Genomic DNA, 22046 nt, shown 5'->3' on the forward strand with positions numbered 1-22046 from the left:
GGATGACCAAAGAGATTGAATATGTCCTTCTAAGAGGCTATAAGATGATCTCACAGGCCCTTCTGCAAATAGAGTTTTTTTTTTTTTTTTGCTTTTTGGGTCACACCCAGCAATGCTCAGGGGTTACTCCTGGCTTTGCACTCAGGAATTGCTCCTGGCAGTGCTTGGGGGACCATATGAGATGCCGGGGATCGAACCTGGGTCGGCCGTGTGCAAGGCAAAACAATTGCCCCACCCTCTGTGCTATCGCTCCGACCCCTGCAAATAGAGTTTTTAGGATAACCAATAGGATTGAAAATGAATATTACACTGTACACTGTCGTCCCATTGTTCATCGATTTGCTTGAGTGGGCACCACTAACATCTCCATTGTGAGACTTGTTGTTACTGTTTTTGGCATATCGAATACACCACGGGTAGCTTACCAGGCTCTGCTGTGAAGGCGGGATACTCTCAGTAGCTTGCCAGGCTCTCCGAGAGGGACAGAGGAATTGAACCCAGGTCGGCTGCATGCAAGGCAAATGCCCTACCTGCTGTGCTATCGCTCCAGCCCTAATATGCATATTCTGTATCACTGTATCACTGTCATCCCGTTGCTCATCAATTTGCTCAGTCAGGCACCAGTAATCTCTCCATTGTGAGACTTATTGTTACTGTTTTTGGCATATTGAATACGCCACGGGTAGCTTGCCAGGCTCTACCGTGTGAGTGAGATACTCTCACTAGCTTGCCGGGCTCTCTGAGAGGGACGGAGGAATCAAACCCGGTCAGCGGTGTGCAAGGCAAACACCCTACCCGCTGTGCTATCGCCCCAGCCCAATATGCATATTAGGGTCATAAAATGATATATCAGAGATCTGGCCCCACCTGCCCTCATTTCCGCCCTGACAGTCATCAGCTGAAGTTCATGTCTAAGAAGATAAGCCATATCTGTACATTTGACTTGTGTTAGAAACTGCCGGAAGTGTCATAACCTCTCCAATAAAGGGGTCAAAGGCCGCCCTGCTCTGTTCTGGAATGCATAGCCTCTGCTGGCCAAGGGAGAGGTATGTGGGCCACACGGCTGCCACCTGAGCCCATCAGGCCTCTCCGCCTCATGCCTCATCCCTCAGGTAGCAGCTGTGGGGTCCGCCTGCCTGGTAGTGCTGAGCTATATAAAAACCCCAGTCCAAAGCGGGAGGTTTGCCAGGTGGGCCACAGGAGGCAGGAAGCCTTGGGCTTGCCACGTGCTGGGCCGGTCCTCTGTCCATTGGGATTTCCCGTCCGTGTTGCTGTCTGCACCAAGCCTCCATCCTGGCAGACTGCCTGCTTGCCCGCATCTCCTACCTAAAGGGCAGCCTTTGGTGCCTCCACAGGAGCTCACCAGCTACTTCCAAAGGCACGACGAGGTCCTGACAGAACTGGAAAAGGCCACCAAGCGCTTCAAGAAGCTGGAGATGGTGTACAAGGAGTTCGAGCTCCAGAAAGTCTGCTACTTGCCTCTCAGCAGCTTCCTGCTGAAACCCCTCCAGCGGCTGGTCCACTACCGCCTCCTGCTGGGCCGGCTGTGCAGGTGCTGCACGTCCGGGCACCCGGACTCTGCCGACTGCCAGGGTGAGAGAGGAGGCCTCACGTCACACTGCCTCCGCCCCCCACTCCAGGGCTGGCACAGGAGCCTGCAGCCTTGAGGCCCCACTCTGGCAGAGTCAGGGGGCGTGGACAGCCCAAGTTCTGGCCTCGGGACGGGTGGCCAGGCATCAGAGGGAGTTGTTCCCGTCGGAAGCCCGGGCCTGTCGTTACCCTGCTACATCGGCCGTCCTGGCTGTGCAGACCCACTCAGCGCCCTTCTCAGGAACAACTCCTTCCTGCTTAGGAACCACTTTGCTTGTGCTGGCCTTACGAGCAGCCAGCCCGGGTTCGCTCCTGGATTCGGCATCCCATTTGGTCCTCTGAGCCTGCCAGAAGTGATCCCCACCCTGAGCACCGCTGGGTGTGACAAAAAAAAAAAAAAAAAGAAAGAAAAGAAAAGCTTATCATTAGCATCTACCTGTCTATCCATGGAGAAAATTACAGCTACTTTGAAGGGGCAAATTATTTAGCCTTCCAGCTGTAGTAAATCATTTGCCCTAAGGAACATCACGTTTCACATTGCCTTACAGAGACTCATTCATTTTCCTTTTGCCTAAGCTGGGTATTGGCTGACAAGCAGTTTAAACTAATCAGTCTTCATTTCCAGCCGCCTGTAGGACATCTGACAGCCAAATTGTGTGTGTGTGTGTGTGTGTGTGTGTGTGAGAGAGAGAGAGAGAGAGAGAGAGAGAGAGAGAGAAAGGCACTCTCAGAGGATGAATATAAACTGCCTTCTAAAATGTTGCTTTGGGGCTGGAACGACAATACAGTGGGGAGGGCGTTTGCCTTGCACTCAGCCAACCCAGCTTCAATCCCCAGCATCCTATATGGTCCCCCGAGCACTGCCAGGAATAATTCCTGAGTGCAGAGCCGGGAGTAACCCCTGAGCATCATCAGGTGAGACCCAAAAAGCAAAAAAAAAATAATAAGATATTGTTTCCTGGCCAGGTGTGTAGGTCAGTGGTCAGGCACCAGCTTGGCATGATTAAGGCCCCAGGTTTGATCCCCGGCACTGCAAAGTAGATAATGAAGCTACTGTTTCCACTCTGCAGTGGCAGATGGGGCGGGATGGGGCTGGGGGTGTTGCCCCCAACCCTGCGGGTCCAGCCCCAGACTGAGGATGTTTCTGCTCAGCTGCCCTCAAGACCATCACGGACATGACCTCCAGTCTCCGGCCCAGCCTTGCCCGACTTGAGAACCTTCAGAAGCTGATGGAGCTGCAGCGAGACCTGGTTGGCATCGAGAACCTTGTCGCCCCCGGCAGGGTGAGTGACTGTGAGAAAGTTGCATTTTTTCTTGATTTTTTTTTGTGCCACACCCAGCGATGCTCAGCGGTTACTCCTGGCTCTGTACTCAGTAATCACTCCTGGCAGTGCTTGGGGGACCACGTGGAGTGCCAGGGGTCGAGCCTGGGAGGGCCACGTGCCCGGCGAGCGCCCTCCCGCTGTGGTAGCTCTCTGGGCCCCTTCGAAAGGTTTTGAGTGGCTTCATTAGCTTTTTGTTTTTGCTTGGCTGGTTTGGTTTGGGTTTGGTGCTGAGGGCTGAAGGGCTGAGGGGAGGTCACTCCTGGTGGTACTTGGGGGATCAGGCCATGCACAGGATCAACCCTGGGCCCCCCATGTGCAAAGCAGGTATTCTAACACTTTGAACCATCTCCCTGGCCCTTGGTGTGTTTCTTTGGGGAGAAGGGGTTGGGGCCATACTGGGCAGTGCTCAGGGGTTACTCCTGACTCTGCACTCAGGAATCACTCCTTGCAAGCTTGGGGACCATCTGGAAGGTTGGGGATTGAACCCAGGACAGCTATGTGCAAGGCAAGCGCCTTACCCACTGTACTATATCTCCAACCCACCCCTGTTTTTATTTCTATTATTATTTTTCAATATTAAAAAATGTATAAGTCAAATTAGTATGCAACGAATAAAACCTACAGAAAACATTTTATAGGAGCACAAGGTCTAAGGTGCTCACCCTGAGTGAAGCTGATCCAGGTGTGACCCTCAGCACCACACATGGTCCCCAAGCCCTGCTAGGAGTGATCCCTGAGCACAGAGCCAAGAGAAAGTCCTGAGCACCACTTCAGGTACCCCCAAAAAAAACAAAAAAAAATGAGAAGAAAGCACTTTCTTATCACAATCTGTTGCCTCACCAAACAGTGTTTTGAAAGCACATAGCTTCAGTTATTACAAAGTTCCTAAAATTCCAAAGAAATTGGAACTGTAAGAAAGCCTAGTAGCACAGCAGTCTGGGCATTTGCTTGTATGCGGCCGACCCAGGTTTGATCCCCAACACCCACATTGCCCCCTGAGCCCTCCAGGAGCTATTCCTGAGCACGGACCCAGGAGTAAGCCCTGAGCACTGCTGGGTTAGACCCAAAACCAAAAAGCTAAAAGGATAAAAAGTCCAGTAGACTAGATAATGGTTTTTTTTGTGTGTGGGTTTTTTGTTTTGAATCACAGTGAGATCCACAGTTCCAAAGTTGCTCCCGATTGGGTTTCACCAGACCGTGCTCCTCCCTGTCCCCCACCAGTGCACGTTTCCCGACAGACAAGCTGCTGTTGCCAGCAACTCGAGCATCCCACACCGCTCACCTCCTCTCCTGCCACAGAGCCAGCGCAAAGGCCCCCTCCACGCGCCCGCAGACCGCAGCTCCTCGACCACCCTTTCCCATCTCTGCTCCAGCCTCCCCTTCCAGAACCTTCCATCCCAGGGCCACCCTGGGAACAGGACTCGGGAAGAGCTCAGGGCCTCCCTGCTGCCTGTGCGTCTGCTGTGTCGCGCTCGGCTTCATGCTGTGCCCTCAGCGCCGAGATCACTGCGAATTCGTACTCCTTTAGCGGTGGGAAAGACCCGGTAGGCGCCACCTTCTGGGTCCAAAATGACCCCCTGAGGGTCTGACCAGCTGCACGCTCCCAGCTCTCCTGACATCCAGACTGGCGTTTCTGTTGCCGATAGAGCCACCACAGCCACTACCCCCGCCCCACGAGGCCCCTTCTTTCTTATTGGTCTGTCACATGGCCCCACTTTTTTTTTTTTTTTTTGCATTTTGGGTCACACCCGGCAATGCACAGGGGTTACTCCTGGCTCGTGCACTCAGGAATCACTTCTGGCAGTGCTCGGGGGACCATATGGAATGCTGGGAATTGAACCCGGGTCAGCCGCGTGCAAGGCAAACGCCCTACCTGTTGTGCTATTGCTCCAGCCCCAGCCCCACTTTTTTTTTTTTTTTTAATTTTTATTAAATCACCATGTGGAAAGTTACAAAGTTCTCAGGTTTATATGTCAGTTATACAATATTCAAACACCCATCCCTTCACCAGTGCCCAAATTCCACCACCAGAAACCCCAGTTTACCCCCCGCCCCCACCCCCTACCCCCTACTGTATAACTAATGAATGAAATTCATTAGTTAATGAATTTCACTTCATTTTTTCTTTACCTTGATTACATTCCATAATTCAACACAAAACTCACTATAGTTGACATAACTCTCTCTCTCTCTTTTTTTTCTCTTTTTCCTTTTCCATTTTTTTTTTTTTTAATTTTTCCCCCTCATCCCCCTTCCTGCGCCTCATAGTATGGTGTACTCCACGCCACGTTGGCCAGCGTGGGGCTTTTGCTTAGCTCATAGTCCAGAGGTGGCTGTTACATTAAGAACCTTCAATATTGGGGGCTGGAGAGATAGCACAGCGGGTAGGGCGTTTGCCTTGCACGCGGCCGACCCGGGTTCAAATCCCCAGCATCCCATATGGTCCCCTGAGCACCGCCAGGGGTAATTCCTGAGTGCAGAGCCAGGAGTAACCCCTGTGCATCGCCAGGTGTGACCCAAAAAAGCAAAAAAAAAAAAAAAAAAAAAAAAAAAAGAACCTTCAATATTTCAACAAAAACTTACTGTTATTATTTGGAGTTTCCCCCCCAAGTCTGACCTGTTCAAATGGAACCCTTTCACATTGATGACAATTATAAATGTTAAGTCGCGCGGACGCTTTTGGATTTCTGTATAAAGTCCTGGGAAAATTCTGCCAGAAATTACATATTTCCTCCGTTAGCCGGCGTGGGGCACAGGCTTAATTCACAGTCTCCATACATGGGTGCAGGCACTTGCTGGAACCCCAATTCCTAAAGCTGTCTCTGGTTCCCGCTTGTTCCACATCCACCGGCTCTGCAGGGGCATGGGCGCCCGGGCCGAAAACCCGGCCGGCCGGAGCCGAGCACGGGCCCGACTCCACTTTTTTTTTTAAGTTTCAAAAAAAGTGGTTTCTGGGGCTGGAGCAATAGCACAGAGGGGAGGGCGTTTGCCTTGCACGCGGCCGACCTGGGTTCGATTCCCAGCATCCCATATGGTCCCCTGAGCACCGCCAGGGATAATTCCTGAGCGCAGAGCCAGGAGTAACCCCTATGCATAGCCAGGTGTGACCCAAAAAGCAAATAAATAAATAAATAAATAAATAAAATAAAATAATGTATTATCCTTCACCCATTAAAAAAAAAAAAAAAAAAGTGGTTTCTGGCAGAGCCAGCCGGCCGCTGTGCGATGGGCCCAAACACCGCCACAGGACACACCCTCGAAAGTCTCTCTGTAGCCTCTGAAATTACCTTCCCAAGATACTGCAAACGTTTGATTCCAAAACGTTTAATCCCCCTGTAGAGACCCTCCCGGCTCCTGGCAGACCCCCCGCTCAGCATTGGCTGGCACGGTCTGGGGGCTCACTGCCTGGCCGTTCAATTTCCTGGTGGTCGGGGCACACCACAGGGGTCTGCTTCCAGAGTGGCCCGGAGCATGCCCACCTCAAACGCACAGGTGCACAGACCTTTGAGAACTTGCCCAGCTCTCACTTTCTAACACAGAGGGTTAATTTTGATGAAATCCAGTTTATTTTTCTCTCTGGTTGCTTTGCCTAATCCCAGGTATGAAGATTTGCCCTGTTTTCTTCTGTAAATTTTCCATTCCCATCAGCCCTGTTTGTTTAGTTTGGGGGCCATATGGGTGATGCTCAGGAGCTACTCCTGGCAGCGACTGGAAGGCCATATGGGGTGTGGGGTCCAACCGGGACAGCCACGTGCAAGGCAGGGCCCTCCTGGCTGTGCTGTCCCTCCGGCCCCACGATCAGCCCGCTCTGAATCTATCTTCACACACTGCCCCGCCTTGCTGCTGCTGTTGTCACACACAGCACTCTAGCTGCGCTGTCCAGTTTTATAGGTGACTGAGGTTGCTCCACCTCCGTCCATTCCCATGTCCCCATGTGAGCAGCTGTTTGGTGGACAGTCTCGTGGCTGCCACGGGCCCCTTTTGCTCTGGCTCAGCATAAACTGCTTCAGTGATGGCACAGGGAAGTTTCTTGTGTCAGCAAAAGTGCACACGCCTCAGAGTAACCATCACGCCTGTGTTAGCCTCCCTAGGAGAGTCTGGGGACGTGGCAGCACCTGCTCTGGGAGAGGCGCTCTACCCGCCCAGGCAGTCCTGAGGGTCAGGGGCTGGCTCCTTCCTCCCGGCCCAGAGGGCTCTGGTGACACAGGCATGGTTTCCCTAGAGACGTGGCCACTGCCAGGAGAGGCTCAGGAGGATGGGGGGCGGTTGGCGAGGGGCTGCTGCGCCCGGAGCTCACCCGCCCACCTGGTGCCATGAGCCACTAAGCAACGCCGTGTTTGCTTTCCAGGAGCTCCTCCGTGAGGGCAGCCTCTACAAGCTCACCAGGAGGGGCCTGCAGCAGAGGATGTTCTTTCTGGTAGGTGGGCAGCAGCTTCTGTAGGCGGGCAGTGGTCTCAGTCGATGGACATTGGTCAGTAGGTAGGCAGTGGTCAGTAGGCAGGCAGTGGTCAGCAGGCGGGCAGTGATCAGTAGGTGCACAGTGGTCTGTAGGCAGGCACTGGTCTCGGTAGGCGTGCAGTGGTTGGTAGGCGGGCAGTGGTCAGTAGGCGGGCAGTGGTTTCAGCTCTGCTGCATGCCGTACTGGGGACTCTGCCGTCCCCGGGATCTGCCCTCCGAGCGGCACCCCGGCCCTTCTGCCGTCTCCACAGCGTGAGCAGTGCCAGGGACAGTCTGAGCCAGCACCCAGCTGCTGCCGCCACTGCACAGGCCTTCACTCCTGCCTGCAGCGGGGAACAGACCCGGCCTGGAGAGCCCGTCTGCCTGTCCTGTGACCCGGTACCTCGGGCCGGAAGTGATGGGCTGAGTGGAGCAAGCCCTTTCTGCTGTTCGCGGCCAGTGGGGCAGCCGTGGTGGACACGCCCACTGCGGGGCTCGGCTGTGTGGCGGGCACTGAACCCTGACGTCAGCCCTGCCTTGCAGTTCTCGGACGTGCTGCTGTACACGAGCAGAGGCCTCTCGGGCAGTGGCCGCTTCCGGACCCGAGGCCTCCTCCCTCTTCGAGGCATGCTGGTGAGGCCCGCAGCCCCGCCCCTCCCTCCCTCCCCACTCCATTCCATCTCCAAGGTTTTTCTCCCATCTCCCTCCCTGACCACACAGTCCCACACTGCAGCTTGTCCCTGCACCCTGACCCCTCTGGCCTGCTCCACACAGAGGCAGGCCAGACCCCCCTTGCCCGCTGCCACAGCCGGCCGGCCTTGAGCCTTCTTTGCCCTCTCACCTGTGACCAGTCGGGGTCTCCTGCTACAGGCCTGAGTCCTTGGTTTACCTCTCTCTCGGCCCCCGACTGCCTTGTCCCATACCCAGCCCTGGGATGTCCAGCAGGACTCCCCGCCCCAGGGCTCCGGGGCTCTCTGCAGGGCCCAGGACACTCTTGGCAGCCTTCCCCACAGGCTCGGTTAAATGACTTCATCTGACGTCCCTGCAGGCAGTCTCCCTGTATGAAAGAATAATCCGGGGCCAGCACAGGAACTGCAGGCAGGGCATGTGCTTTGCACAGGGCTGACCCAGGTTCCCTCCCCACTGAGCTCAGGGCCAGGAGTAAGCCAAGAGCACCACTGGGTGTGGCCCCCAGAAAAACAAATCGCCCTCTGCAGGGCTGGAGAGCTCGTACAGAGGGTAAAGCATTTGCCGTGCAGTCTCGGCATCCCTGGTGGTCGGGACTGAGAATGATTTCTGAGTACAGAGCCTGGAGTAAGCCCTGAGCACTGCCAGTTGTGGACCCAAAACCGAAATAATAATACTCTTATTCTAGTTACAAATAAAAATAAAATTGGGCTGGAGGGATAGTACAGATCAGGCCTTTGCCCTGCATGCTGCTGTGGCCAGCACGACCTGGGTTTGAGTCCTAGCACCACGTATGGCCCCCTGAGCATGGCCAGAGGTCACTCTGAGCACAGAGCTAAGAACAGCCCCTGAGTACCGCTGGGCGTGACCAAGAAAGTTTTATTTTTATTTTTTTCTTTTTGGGTCACACCTGGCGATGCACAGGGGTTATTCCTGGCTCTGCACTCAGGAATTACCCCTGGCCGTGCTCAGGGGACCATATGGGATGCTGGGATTTGAACCCGGATCGGCTGCGTGCAAGGCAAACGCCCTACCCGCTGTGCTATCTCTCCAGCCCCGAAAGTTTTATTTTTAGAAAGGAAAACTAAGCCATTCTTCCAGATAACTTCAACATCACTTGGACAAATCCCTTCCCAAACCACCACTGGGCTGTGTCGCAACTGCATGGACATGCCCACCTAGGGGATGACAGCTGACCACACACTGCAGGCCTTTGACACCCTGATGAGGCTCAGGGCACTGTGTGTGTGTGGGCTGGTCTGGGGGGCTGGCCCAGGGCAGCCCACCTCACCCCTGCTGCTCTCCACTGAACACGACTCTCCATCTCGAAGACCATCGAGACGCCCACCAGGCTGGGCACGGGCGTTTTCGGAGTGTGTAGGTGGTCAGTCTCCCTCTGACTTCATGAGGACCTTTTGTTTTGTTGCCATACCTGGTGTGTTCCCGGGATCCTCCTGGCCCTGTACTCAGGGGTCAACCCTGGGCCTCACACACACACTGTACTTGGTATACTGAGCCGAACTCTCGTCATCAGCTTCCTGGTATCTGATCACCCTCAGCTTCCTACTACAGCTTTTTACCTGTGAGTTTTGTTTGGGGACCACACCTCACAGTGCCCAGGGCTTACTCCTGGCTCTGTGCTCAGGGGTCAATCCTGATTTGGGAAAACACATGGGGTGGCAGGAATTGAACCCAGGTCAGCATGCAAGTCAATGTACTCTCTCCTTCTGTTTTTAAGCTCATTTTTAAGTTTAGAGCCAGAGAGCTCAGTAGGCGGGAGTGTCAGCAAGCAGGAGGCCCAGGGTTGACCCAGCACCACAGAGGGACCCCTGAGCATCACTCAGTGTGGGCCGAAAGAACAGACACTCAAGCCACCGCATTCACTCACAGTCTGGGTTTTCCTCTGAAACTGTTGGCTTTTAATACCAGGTTAATAAAATGAACAGCCCCTTTCGTAATGAGACACTCAACCGGTTTTCCTCGTGTCGCATTGTCACAAGTGAGTAGCTAGCGGCTGTGGCCAGTGCAGAGGGCAGCTGTGCCCGCCTGCCGCCCTCCTGCAGGGCCCAGCACCTCTCCTCTCCTTGCAGGTGGAGGAGAGCGAGAAGGAATGGTCCATCCCCAACTGCTTCACCATCTGCACGGCACAGAAAGCCACCGTGGTGGCAGCCAGGTGAGAGGCCTTCCTGTGCCCAGGGTCTGAGCTATGGCCACTCTGCAGCTGGGCCTCAGTGAGAGATCACTGGCACCCGGGTCAGAACGCCGAGTGGAGTCTGAGCCAGGGGTGAGGTGCTGCAGACCGGCTGTGCTGGGGTGCTGTCCAGGGTCCTCGGGCCAAGGGGAGGCGCCAGAGGCTACGTGAAGGGCCCCAGGCTGCTGTTCCTGAAGCACCAACTGCAGTTCTGGGCACAAGAGTGCCCCGTGCCCATCCCGGCTCCTGCTCCACGGAGATGGGGGTCGAGGGGCTGAGTGCAGGCGACACGGTGTGGGGGGAATGGTCAGACCTGCAGGGCCCCGAGCCCCACTGCCCAGGTGGTGCTGCTGCCTGCCCGCCAGCCTGCGCTCTTGCCCTCAGCACCCAGCTGGAGAAGGAGAAGTGGACGCGAGACCTGAACGCCGCCATCGAGGCCACCAGCCCCGGAGGGGACACAGCCCTGGCCCGGCCCGGCCCCACGAGCTCTCTCCCCCACGGTGAGCAGCCCAGCCACACGCTCCAGGCGTCAGCTGGAGGCCACGCGTGCCCTGACCAGGAGTGTTCCAGGATGGGGGGAAGGGGCTGGCAGCCCTCCGGCTCTGCTGTCCTGGTCCTGACTGGGCTCTGCGAGGGCCAGACCTGGACCTGAGGCCTGACTCCTCCCAGTGCCGTCCGACCCGCTGTCGCTGGAGCACGAGCCCATGTGTGGTGCACATGGCACCCCGGAGGGGCAGGCCCAGCCCCGGGCCAACATCACGGCGCACGTGTGCTGGTACCGGATCACCAGCGTCTCCCGGGCCGACCGCAGCGCTGCCGCGGAGGTCAGTGTCCACCGGGTCCCTCTTCCCCTCCCTCTGCCCCGGAAGCCCTGCTGGCCAGCCCACGGCCGGGCAGGGAGAGCCTTTCCCGAGGCGACTGGGCTCCCACACCTCCAGCCCCTCTCAGACTGGCCCTCGGGCTGGGAGTTCCGGGGGCGCAAAGCCAACCCAGCCCTCGTGCAGGACCCCTGCAGGCTGGGGTCCCGGGGAGGGCGCACCGTGCCCTCACCAGAGCCAGGGGAGAGGGAGGCTGCCGCTGCTGGCACCCACCACGCGCCTCCCTCAGAACCAGCTGTCAGGCTACCTGCTGAGGAAGTTCAAGAACAGCGACGGCTGGCAGCAGCTCTGGGTGGTCTTCACCGACCTCTGCTTGTTCTTCTACAAAACCCACCAGGTAGGGGCTCGGCGCAGCCCGACAGGCTCCTCTGTCTGTGCGGGGGTGGGGGGGCTGGGGGCACTGAGCGGCCCTCTCCATGCAGGACGACTACCCGCTGGCCAGCCTCCCCCTGCTGGGCTACAGAGTGAGCGAGGCCGGGGCTGCTGACGGCATCCGCAAGGAGCACGTCTTCAAGCTGCAGTTCAAGGGCCACGTCTACTTCTTTCGGGCCGAGAACAAGTACACGCTCAGGAGGTGACCGCACCGTCCCCACCTCCAGCCCCAGGGCACTGGGGAGGGCCACGTGCCCTCTGCCCATCACTGGACTCTGGTGGTCGGGGGGGGGTTCTGAGGGGCAGGCCCGCCCATGCACCTGGGCCTCTCTGCAGGTGGATGGAGGTTATTGAGACGGCCAGCAGTGCTCCGGGGGGGGCGGGGTCCCCCCCCGACTGACCCACCTGGACGAGGACGAGGGTGACCGAGGAAGCAGGGCAGAGCCCCTCACCGGAGTGCCCCAGAGCGTGCGGTGACATGGGGGCAGGGCTGGGGGCCCGGAGGGAGGAGACGCACACAGAAGGGCAGTGCTGGGCCGCAGTGTGGACACCGGCTCGCCCAGCCAAGCCCCCGCCGCAGCAGTGCCCACGTCCAGCCCTGCCCTCAGTGGGGCTGCAGTGCCAGCGTCTCGGAGAGGGGAGGGAGGGAGGGAGGCACTGTCCGGGGCAGAATAAAGGCGCTGCCTCTCGGCACGTGCCCAGGAGACCAGGTGTGGCCCTGCCTAGCGCCCAGCCGCCGGCATCTCTGACTCAGGTCTTTATTCAGAGCGGCAAGAGCCTCCGTGTGCTAGAAAACTACCACCTTAGGCCCAGGCTACCGAGGGGTGAAGTCCAGTCCTCTCAGAAAGCGGCGGCCGGCCGGCACGCACGCTGTGGACTCGGGCCCGAGCCAACACACAAGGCAGGGCCACGGCCACCGGCAGCGAGTGGAGACGGGCAGAGCCACTGGCCGCCGATGCCAGGTCCAAGGGGCCACAGCTGTGGAGGGCCAGCCCGCAGGCCGGAGACAGGGGCTGCAGGGGGTTGCCGCTCCACAGCGTGGCCACGGGCCGTCGCACAGGCTGCCCCCGGGCTGAGCTCAGCGGCTGGACGTCAGGTGGTTTCTGTTGTGAGAGAATCTGAAGGAGGAAGCTAGTCACCGCCTGGCCCAGCCTCAGGACAGGTCCGGGCACCGCGGGGCCGCCTCACCTCTGCACCCGCTCCACCAGGTGTGCCATGAGCTTGTCTGAGATGCCGGGGCAGGACTCCTCGGCCAGGCTGAAGGCGTTCTCCAGCTCCTCCAGGGCGCCCACGCCTCCACCACTCTGCCTGTGCTTCTCTTTCAGCTGCGAGCGCAGGAGCGGGCACTGAGCACCGGCTGCCCCTGCTGGACTGCACGTGCCACCGCCCAGGGTCTTGCCTGGGATGGGGCACCTGGGAGGTCCAGGCAGAGGCCCCCACCAGGTCCATCCACTGCCTGAGCCGTGGCCGAGTGCTGTCTAGGAGTCAAACCTGCAGCCCCAGTGGCCTCTCTGCAGACCCCGCCCCAGGCAAGCCGCCCAGGGGAGGCTCCCGCCCCACCTCCGAGAAACCAGAGCCTGCAGGCTAGGGACCAGCCAAGACCAGAGTCTGAGCAGAGCCCACAGGCCCTGGACACCCCTCCTCGCCTCCCAGACGTCCCCAGGCACAGCCATGCCAGGCCTCACGTACCCCGAGCCCCGCGCCCTCCTCCCCAGGTCTAGCCCCTAGTGGGCTCGCCAGGGCCCTCCTCTGCAGAGCTGTGTGGCTGCGTGGGCCCAGTGGGGGCTGCAGACCACCCGCCGAGGGCATACTTGCCCCATGCCTGAGAGGCTCTCACCCCAGAACAAAAGCTGCCCACGACAACCAGGGCTGTGTTGGCACTTCCAGAGCACCCAGAGGTCACGTGGGAGCAGCAGGCACACTGGGCACGTGTCCAGCCTGGGGTCCAGCCCCAGCACTGCGGCCTGGGCAGCAGATGAGGCCTGAGTGGCACCATGTCCTGAGCCTGGCATGGCTGAGGGGGCTGAGCGGGCCGGGACCCCGGTCCTTCCACACACCCCAGCAGTGGGCAGTGCTGGAGGTGCAGAGCTGAGAGGCCAGCCCCAGCCCCTCAGGCCCCACAGCCCCCCGGCCCTACTCACCTCCCCGAAGACAGGCCGGACGAGGGTGGACAGGCACTGGGACCGTGGCTGCCGCTTCACGGGCTCTGCGGGCTAGAATGAAACACAGCTCAGCGGGGGCACAAGAGGTGGCCGCCGAGGAACAGGCAGGCAGACAGACAGGCAGGCACAGACGGACACACACACACACACACAGACACGCAGACAGCCCGCCCGACCTTCTGGGGGCCGAGCAGGGCCGTCCCCTTGTGCAGCTTGCTGTGTGGGCTTGGCCGAATGGTGGGCGGGAAGGTCCAGATGGGGCCCTGCTCCCCGTCCTCTGCGTCCCCGTCACTGCGGGAAGAGCGGCGTCAGAGCGGGGGTCCCGGCCTGATCCAGGGTGAGCGTGTTCTCGGGCCCACACCCAGACCCAGGCCTACATGTCGGAGTCCTCAGAGCTGGACTCCTCGGCGTGGCCCTCCGACTTCCAGCGCTTGTAGCGGTCTATGAGCTCGGTGAGGAAGGACGTCTTCTTGGTGTAGCGCGTGATGAACTTGTGCTTCAGGAGCTCCCGGGCCGTGGGCCGCTGTGGGCACAGGAGGCTCAGCGGGCGGGGGCTCCCACTGGGGCCTGCCCAGCAGCCACGCGAGGCCCCGCAGAGGGACTCACGAATCGGGGGTCCTTGTTGAGGCAGGCCTCCACAAACTCCTTGAAGGGCTTGCTGTGGTGGCCCTCCAGCGTGGGCGGGCTGTTCTTGGGGATGAGGAACAGGACGCGCATGGGGTGCAGGTCCGAGTTGGGCGGCTCGCCCTTGGCCAGCTCGATGGCTGTGATCCCCAGCGACCAGATGTCGGCCTGGACGGAGAACACAGGGGACGCTGCTGCTGCTGCCGGCACCCACGGCTGTGGCCCGGCGCCCCCTGCTGCCCGCCACACCCACCTTGAAGTCGTAGGCAGACTGCTTGATGACCTCGGGGGCCATCCAGAAGGGGGTGCCCACAAACGTGTTCCTCTTGATCTGCGTGTCCGTGAGCTGCCCTGCCACCCCGAAGTCGGCCAGCTTCACGTCCCCCTGCTCCGAGAGCAGCACGTTGGCAGCTGCGGGCACAGGACAGCAGGGTCATCTGTGAGCCAGGAGCCCCACCCTGGGCAGCTGCCGGAGGAAGCACCTTGGGTGTCCCCACAGAGCTCCGCGTTCCGGCTCGCATCCCCTCCCACAGGGGGCGGTACCACTGTGCTGACCCCGCCCCAACCAGCTCCCTCCTATCAGGGGGCAGGGCCACCACACCTAGCCCCGCCCCACACCAGCTCCCGGCCTACTAGTGGTGGGGCCACCACGCCCCACCCCACCCCGGCTCCCCGCCTACTAGGGGTGGGGCCACCACACTCAGCCCCGCCCCATACCGGCTCTCCTCCTATTGGGGGTGGGGCCACCACGCCCAGCCCCACCCCAGCTCCCCTCCTATTGGGGGTGGGGCCACCACACCTGGCCCCGCCCCAAACCAGCCCCTCCCACTAGGGGCGGGGCCACCACTGCCCTGACTCCTACTGTGCCCCCTGCCTGGCAGGCCCCTGGGGCTGGGTGGTCAGGGCCTGGGCTTGGCCTGCACATCCACTCGGTCCACACAGGGCCCTAAGGCCCCCAGTGTCCTTCCTGGCTCCCCTAGGGCCCTCTCGCACCCGCAGTCCCCAGCCCCGAGTCGGGAGGAGCCGAGGAGGTGGACCCCGCGGCCCGCGGACCTTTGATGTCGCGGTGGATCTTGCGCTCCGAGTGCAGGTAGTCCAGGCCCTTGAGGATCTCCCGCAGGATGGTGGCGATGTAGGTCTCCTCCAGGGGCCCCGGCTTCAGCTGCAGACGCGCACAGTGGCACGCGCAGGGCCACCCCGGCCCACCCCCGTGACAACGTTGAGGTTCAGGAGCGGGGCTGGTGCCAGCCACCCCAGGGAGGGGGTAGCACGCGGCGAACCTGGCTCCACCTTCAGCCCCCAGGCTAGAGAAGCAGGTCAAGTCGCCTCCACCCTAAGGTTTCGGGCACCGGGGGTCCCAGGCACCCACCCCCAGGCCCACCCAGGCTCCATAGGGAGACAGACACAGCCCCTCCTGCCCTGCCCACAGCGCCCGCCGGGGCCCCCAGCTCACCAGGTCCAGCGCGGAGCCGCCACCCAGGTATTCCATGATGATCCACAGCTTGGTGCTCTGCAACCAGGGAGCACGGCTGGCACGTGCTCACCACAGCCCCCTGCCGCCACCCCCCGGGGCTCTGAGGAGGGCCAAGTGCACCTCCAGGTGAGAGGGGCCCACCTGCACGCCACCTGTGTCCAGCGGCCCCGCCCAGCCCCCCCCCCCACCAGGCGCGGCACCTTCAGGTAGGAGCCGAAGTAGCGGGTGATGTAGGGGCTGTCGCACTGGCTCAGGACGGTGATCTCCTGCTGGATGTCCTCGATCTCGTCCTCCGCCTCCTCCAGGTCGATGATCTTGATGGCCACCACCTCCTTGGTGCGGCTGTCGATGCCTTTGTACACCTCCCCGAACGAGCCCTTGCCGATGCGCTCGAGCTTGGTGAAGAGCTCCTCGGGGTCCACGCGGGAGTGCTGCGGGGGGCAGGGCCGTGTCCCACAGGCAGAACCGCGCCCCTGCCCCTGCGCACACGCGGCCAGGCCGGGGAGGGGCAGAGGGACCAGGAGGCAGGCGGGATGCAGCCCAGAAGGACCCCCTCGGACTGGCGGAGGGGGCGGCTTCGGCCGGGGACCCATGCAGAGCCCTGGGGAGACGGGCCAGCCCCCACCCGCTCACTCCCCACACAGCAGCCACAGCGGTGGGAGCGGCCCCAGAACCCTACAGTTGCTGAGACAAAGCTCCGCCCCTAGAGCCCCCCTCTGCTATCCCCGCCTCCGCCCTGAGAGGAGACCCCAAGCTGGGGGGGAGGGGCAGCCTCCCGGGGCCACAGGCCTGGACTCATGCTACAGGGACAGAACAACAGCCAGTGCCTGAGCCGCAGCCCGGGAAGGGACCACCAGGCTCGGCGGCAGAGCTGTGGGGGAGGGCGGTGCCCAGGGGCCGCCAAGGCGCCAGTTGGAAGCAGGCTGAGGGCCACAGGGCCGCCTAACAGGTGGGCAACAAGAGCCCACTCAAGAGCCGGCCAGGACCTGGCGCCCCCACAGGCGGTGCTGGGCAGCAAGGGGGCGTGGCCAGGCCTAGAGGAGCGCGGTGGGGGGCCTCAAGCCCAGCCGGGAGAGGGACCTGGCAGAACCACCCAGCTCGCACAACCGAGCGCCATACTCGGGTCAGTCACCACACGCTCACCCCACACGCACCACTACCACACTCACCCTGCACACTCCCACACGCTCACCCACCCTTACCCCTACACTCACCACACACTCACCCGTACACACTCACCCCCACACTCCCACATGCTCACCCCCACACGCACCACTCACCACGCTCACCCTACACACTCCCACACCCTCACCCCTACACACTCCCCCCCACACTTCCACACCCTCACCCCTACGCTCACCACACGCTCACCCCCACACTATCACCCCTACACACTCACCCCCACACTCCCACACCCTCACCCCACACGCACCACCACACTCACCCCCACTCACCACTCACCACACGCACCACTCACCACGCTCACCCTACACACTCCCACACACTCACCCCTACACACTCCCACACACTCACCCCTACACACTCCCACACACTCACCCCCACACTTCCACACCCTCACCCCTACGCTCACCACACACTCCCACACCCTCACCTACACACTCACCCCCACACTCCCACACCCTCACCCCACACGCACCACACTCACCCCCACTCACCACTCACCACACGCACCACTCACCACGCTCACCCTACACACTCCCACACCCTCACCCCTACACACTCACCCCACACTCCCACACTCTCACCCCCACTCACCACACGCTCACCCCACACTCCCACACCCTCACCCCCACTCACCACACGCTCACCCCACACTCCCACACCCTCACCTCACACACTCCCACACCCTCACTCCACACACACACCACACACTCACCACTCACCCTACACACTTCCACAACCTCACCCTACACACTCCCATACCCTCAACTCTACACTCACCACACACTCACCCTACACATTCCCACAGCCTCACCCCTACACACTCCCACACCCTCACCCCTACACACTCACCCCCACACTTCCACACTCACCCCTACGCTCACCACACGCTCACCCCCACTCCCACACCCTCACCCCTACACACTCACCCCCACACTCCCACACCCTCACCCCACACGCACCACACTCACCCCCACTCACCACACGCACCACTCACCACGCTCACTCTACACACTCCCACACCCTCACCCCTACACACTCACCACACACTCACCCCACACTCCCACACCCTCACCCCCACTCCACACTCCCACACCCTCACACCATATGCTCACCCACACACTCCCACACCCTCACACCTACACACTTACCACATGCTCACCCACACTCCCACACCCTCACCCCACACTCACCACACGCTCACCCTACACACTCCCACACCTCACACTCACCCACACAGCCCCACACCCTCACCCCACACACTCACCACACGCTCACCCTACACACTCCCACACCCCCACCCCCACTCACCACATGCACACCCTACACACTCCCATACTCACTCCCCCACACACCTACATTCCCACTCACCCACACACTCCCACTCACCCCACTCTCGCACACACTCCCACTCACCCCACTCTCGCACACACTCCCACATCCACAGTCCCACACACTCACTCCTACTGACACACCCACTCCCACACTTACACACACTCACATACTCCCACTCACACTCCCACTTACCCACACACTTCCACTCACCCCTCTCACCCACACTCCACACTGCTCCCACACTCATAGAAACACTCCCACATACTCCCACACTCACACACCCAACATCACACACTCCCATTCACACACTCCCACACTCATACACTCCCACATCCACACACTCCCACATCCTCACACTCCTACACACACTCCCACTCACTTTCACACTCACACCCACACTCAGACTGCCACACTCACCCATAACCTCCATTCCCACTCACCCACACACACTCCCACACTTCACACTCCCACACACACTCCCACATCCACACACTCCCACGCTCACCCACACACCCCCCGCATTCCCACTCACCCACACTCACACACACACTCCCACACTCACACTCACCCACACACTCCCAAACTCACACACACTCCCAAAAGCACACTCCCCCCACACACGTACTCACACTCCCACACTCACACACACACTCCCACACTCTCACACATGCACTCCCATATTCACCGCCAAACAAGCTCAGTCCACATGGCTCGGTGCTGGGCACCAAGGCTCCAGACTCCAGCTGTCCAGCAAAGGGAAACGCCCTTGAGTGGACAGAGCCAGAGCCTGATGTCACCTCAGGGCCAGGTAGGGTGAGAGCAGCGCAAGGCCCCCGAGACTCAGGCCCCAAGCCCACCAGTCAGCGCTGCCCTTGGTGTGCCCGTCCCAGAGCTCTGCCCCCTTCCAGGAGGGGGCACCACGCTGCTGCACGTCCCCGGTAGAAGTTTCTGGGCAGGCCCAGGGTCAGATCTGCCCAGACAGAGACAGTGATGCCCACCCCTCCTGCACAGCGGCATCACCTCAGAGGCCAAGCTAGCGCGCGGCACCCAACAAGCTCCTGAGGGAAGGGCATCTGCCCGGCTCCCAGCCTCAAGGTCAGGGGCCTCCTGCCCTCCGGGGGCCGCTCCCCACACCGTCCGGGCACTCCAGAGCTGCAGCTGCGTGCTCCGGGCGAGAGTCTGGCTCCTCCAGACCCCAGTGTCAGCCGAGCCACGGCGACGAAGCGCTCACTCCACGGTGCTCCCACTGGGTACTCCACAATGCTCATTCTCAGTGCTCCGGCTTGGGGGCTCCCTTCCCGGCTCGGCCATCACAGTGCTCCTACCCCAAGCCCCCGCCTGGCTCCTCACCTGGGTGGCGAACCCCCTAAGGTGAGCCATGTCTGCGCTGCTCAAGACGTCCACGACACCAGCGAGGCCGGACCCGCCACGACGCGTCAGTCCACTGGGGAGTCGGAGCAGAGCGCTGGGGCGGCTTGCAGGGCGCAGGGGACCCCGCCAGCCGGGAGGGGGCAGGGGGCTCGCACCCCCACGGCCTCCACCCCGCCCCGCCCCCAGCCCAGGCCCCGCCACGGCCCGCCCCGCCCGCCACTAGGCCCCCACCCCGCGAGGCCCCCCACAACGGCCTCGGGGCGGCTCCGCCCGGCGGCGCGCCCACCTCCGCGGGGCTCCATCCCGGCCGCCCCGACCGCTCTGCAGTGCCCGCGAAGGCTCCCACCGCTGCCTCCGGTCTTCGGGGACGCGCGGGCCCTGAGCCCGAGGAGCAGCGGCAGCGGCGGCGGCGGCCCGACAGAGCTCGGCGGCGCGACGCGGAGGGCGGGGCTGGCGGCGTGGCCCGGCGCGGTGCTCTCTGGGACACCGAGTCTCGCCACTCGGCGTCCGCCCGGGAGCCCGCCCTGGGCGGACTACGATTCCCGGCAGGCCACGGGGCAGGGCGGTGTTCTCCGCATGCGCGTTGCGGCGCTCACGGGACGCCGAGTCCGGCTCCCCGAGCGCCGAAGACTACAACTCCCGGCAGGCAGCGGGGTAGGGCGGGGTGAACCGGATTAGAGTCCGCCTCCCCCCGCCCTGTCTCTGTACCTGGACCATGTCCCCACCCTCTTGCTCTGTCTGAGTCCTTGGTCCTAGTCGCCTCTGATCCCTCCCCTCCCCCTCTGGACCTTTTCCTTCCACTTCATTCCTTTGGCCTTGCAGGGCGTGGGCCCACTGCACTGCCTGCCCTGCCCGTGCAGTAACCTGAGTGTCCTTAGCTTCTCATACATTCCTGCAGCGAACTAGTACTCAGCCTGACACAGGAAGGAAAGCTGAAGGGTAAAAAGAGAGCGGGAAGACACTAAGATGCCCCCCTTAGTGAAATGAACTCATCACAAAAACCTGCCTGCAGGAAAGGCCTAGAGCTGTCTCCTAATCTCTGAGGCACCATCAGTGGGGAGTTAGTGTGTGAAGGCTTTCATCTGCAGGTCTCAAGAGTTCTGTAAATTGGCCCCCATGAACGTGACTAACCCAATGCATACTTGAGGATGGTAAGTTCCATGCCAAGTATTTTACAATTACAGACAAGGACAGGAGAGAGAGCACAGTGGGTAGGGCTTTGCCTCGCATGCATACAACCTACCCAGGTTCTATACCTGGCACCCCATATGGTCCCCCAAGAACCTCCAGGAGTGATCCCTGAGCACAGAGCCAGGAGTTAGCCCTGAGTACTGCAGGGTGTGGCAAAAAAAAAAAAAAGATAGGGACTGGAGAGACAGTATAGCGGGTAGGGCACTTGCCTTGCATAAGGTCAACCCGGGTTGGACCACATATGGTGTCCTAAGTACTGCCAGGAGTGAGTCCTGAGTGCAGAGTCAGGGATAAGCCCTGAGGACCACCAACAGTGAGTCAGGAATAAGTCCTAAGCACTACCAGCAGAGTCAGGAATAAGTCCTGAGCACTGCTGGATGTAGCCAATAAACAAAAAATGGACACAGGCTGCAAGAACATGGAAGGTCTTTGCAAACATTGTGCTGTGGGCTTCCTGTTACCATTTTTCCAAAGGCTCAAGAACAGGCCAAGTCAGAAGAATAGAGAACAGAAAGAAATTATTTAATGGTTCAGCCTTTCCATTTGGGGTGATGGAAACATCCTGGAAATAGAAATAGATGGGGTGGTAGTTATACAACATCATGAGTTGAATGTCATGTCACTGAATTACACACTGTAGGTGGTGGATTTTGTTCCTAGATGGGCAGGGGTGTTCTTCCTTGTGTTAAGAAGGACCATGAAGTGCAGAGATCCTACCTGTGCCTCCTACATGCAAAGTAAAACAGCCCTTTGACTTATCTCTCCAGTCCTAAAATGGTGATGTTTATGCTATGTGTATTTTACAAATACACAAAGATAAGCAGCAATAAATTGGATTTCTGCATCAACCGAGGTTGGGCAAAAGCTTTCATTTGAGGGCTGGGAAAATGACTCAAAGGACTGGTGTGCATACTCTACATGCAAGAGTGGCAGACAGAAAAACAGACAAAGAGTAAGACAGAAAAACAGACACAGGGACTGGAACAATATTACAGTGGGTAGGGTGTTTGTCTTGCACGTGGCCAACCTGGGTTCGATCCCATATGGTCCCTCAAGCACCACCAGGAGTAATCCTTGATCATTACTGGGTGTGATCCACAAAGAAGAAAGAAAGAAAGAAAGAAAGAAAGAAAGAAAGAAAGAAAGAAAGAAAGAAAGAAAGAAAGAAAGAAAGAAAGAAAGAAAGAGAAAGAAAGAGAGAGAGAGAAAGAAAGAAAGAAAGAAAAA

The 22046-nt window shown here is 59.9% G+C and overlaps 2 protein-coding genes across 2 annotated transcripts in view; one reads left to right on the forward strand and one right to left on the reverse strand.

The window, feature by feature from the left end:
* FARP2 (FERM, ARH/RhoGEF and pleckstrin domain protein 2) overlaps positions 1-12068 on the forward strand; it is a 73863-nt gene extending 61795 nt beyond the window's left edge. The window contains exons 18-26 of the mRNA XM_055121190.1: positions 1356-1593; positions 2743-2873; positions 7264-7332; positions 7896-7985; positions 10130-10212; positions 10615-10730; positions 10900-11054; positions 11338-11445; positions 11531-12068. Coding sequence (XP_054977165.1) covers positions 1356-1593; positions 2743-2873; positions 7264-7332; positions 7896-7985; positions 10130-10212; positions 10615-10730; positions 10900-11054; positions 11338-11445; positions 11531-11686 — 1146 coding nt within the window. The 3' untranslated portion in view covers positions 11687-12068. The remainder of the gene's footprint in view (positions 1-1355; positions 1594-2742; positions 2874-7263; positions 7333-7895; positions 7986-10129; positions 10213-10614; positions 10731-10899; positions 11055-11337; positions 11446-11530) is intronic.
* A 156-nt stretch (positions 12069-12224) lies between these two features.
* Positions 12225-20073, reverse strand: STK25 (serine/threonine kinase 25). Its single transcript, XM_055120267.1, has 12 exons — positions 19915-20073; positions 19608-19701; positions 15941-16171; positions 15720-15776; positions 15320-15428; positions 14520-14677; positions 14249-14434; positions 14020-14165; positions 13819-13933; positions 13622-13693; positions 12669-12805; positions 12225-12598 (listed from the first exon to the last, which is right to left on the reverse strand). The coding sequence occupies exons 2-12, from the start codon at positions 19635-19637 to the stop codon at positions 12559-12561; spliced, it is 1281 nt and encodes a 426-aa protein (XP_054976242.1). The 5' UTR covers positions 19638-19701; positions 19915-20073; the 3' UTR covers positions 12225-12558.
* Between the last annotated feature and the right edge of the window lie 1973 nt (positions 20074-22046).

This window comes from Sorex araneus, chromosome X, assembly GCF_027595985.1.
Source record: "Sorex araneus isolate mSorAra2 chromosome X, mSorAra2.pri, whole genome shotgun sequence".
NCBI classification, from domain to species: domain Eukaryota; kingdom Metazoa; phylum Chordata; class Mammalia; order Eulipotyphla; family Soricidae; genus Sorex; species Sorex araneus.

Bases quoted from the DNA above. Each gene is read 5' to 3' on its own strand.
- STK25 (XM_055120267.1), bottom strand. From the start codon at position 19,637: ATGGCTCACCTTAGGGGGTTCGCCACCCAG. The intron at 14,166-14,248 runs GTGAGTCCCTCT...CTGTGCCCACAG, and splicing joins TCAACAAGGACCCCCGATTC to CGGCCCACGGCCCGGGAGCT. The intron at 12,599-12,668 runs GTGAGGCGGCCC...TTCCTCCTTCAG, and splicing joins CTGGTGGAGCGGGTGCAGAG to ATTCTCTCACAACAGAAACC.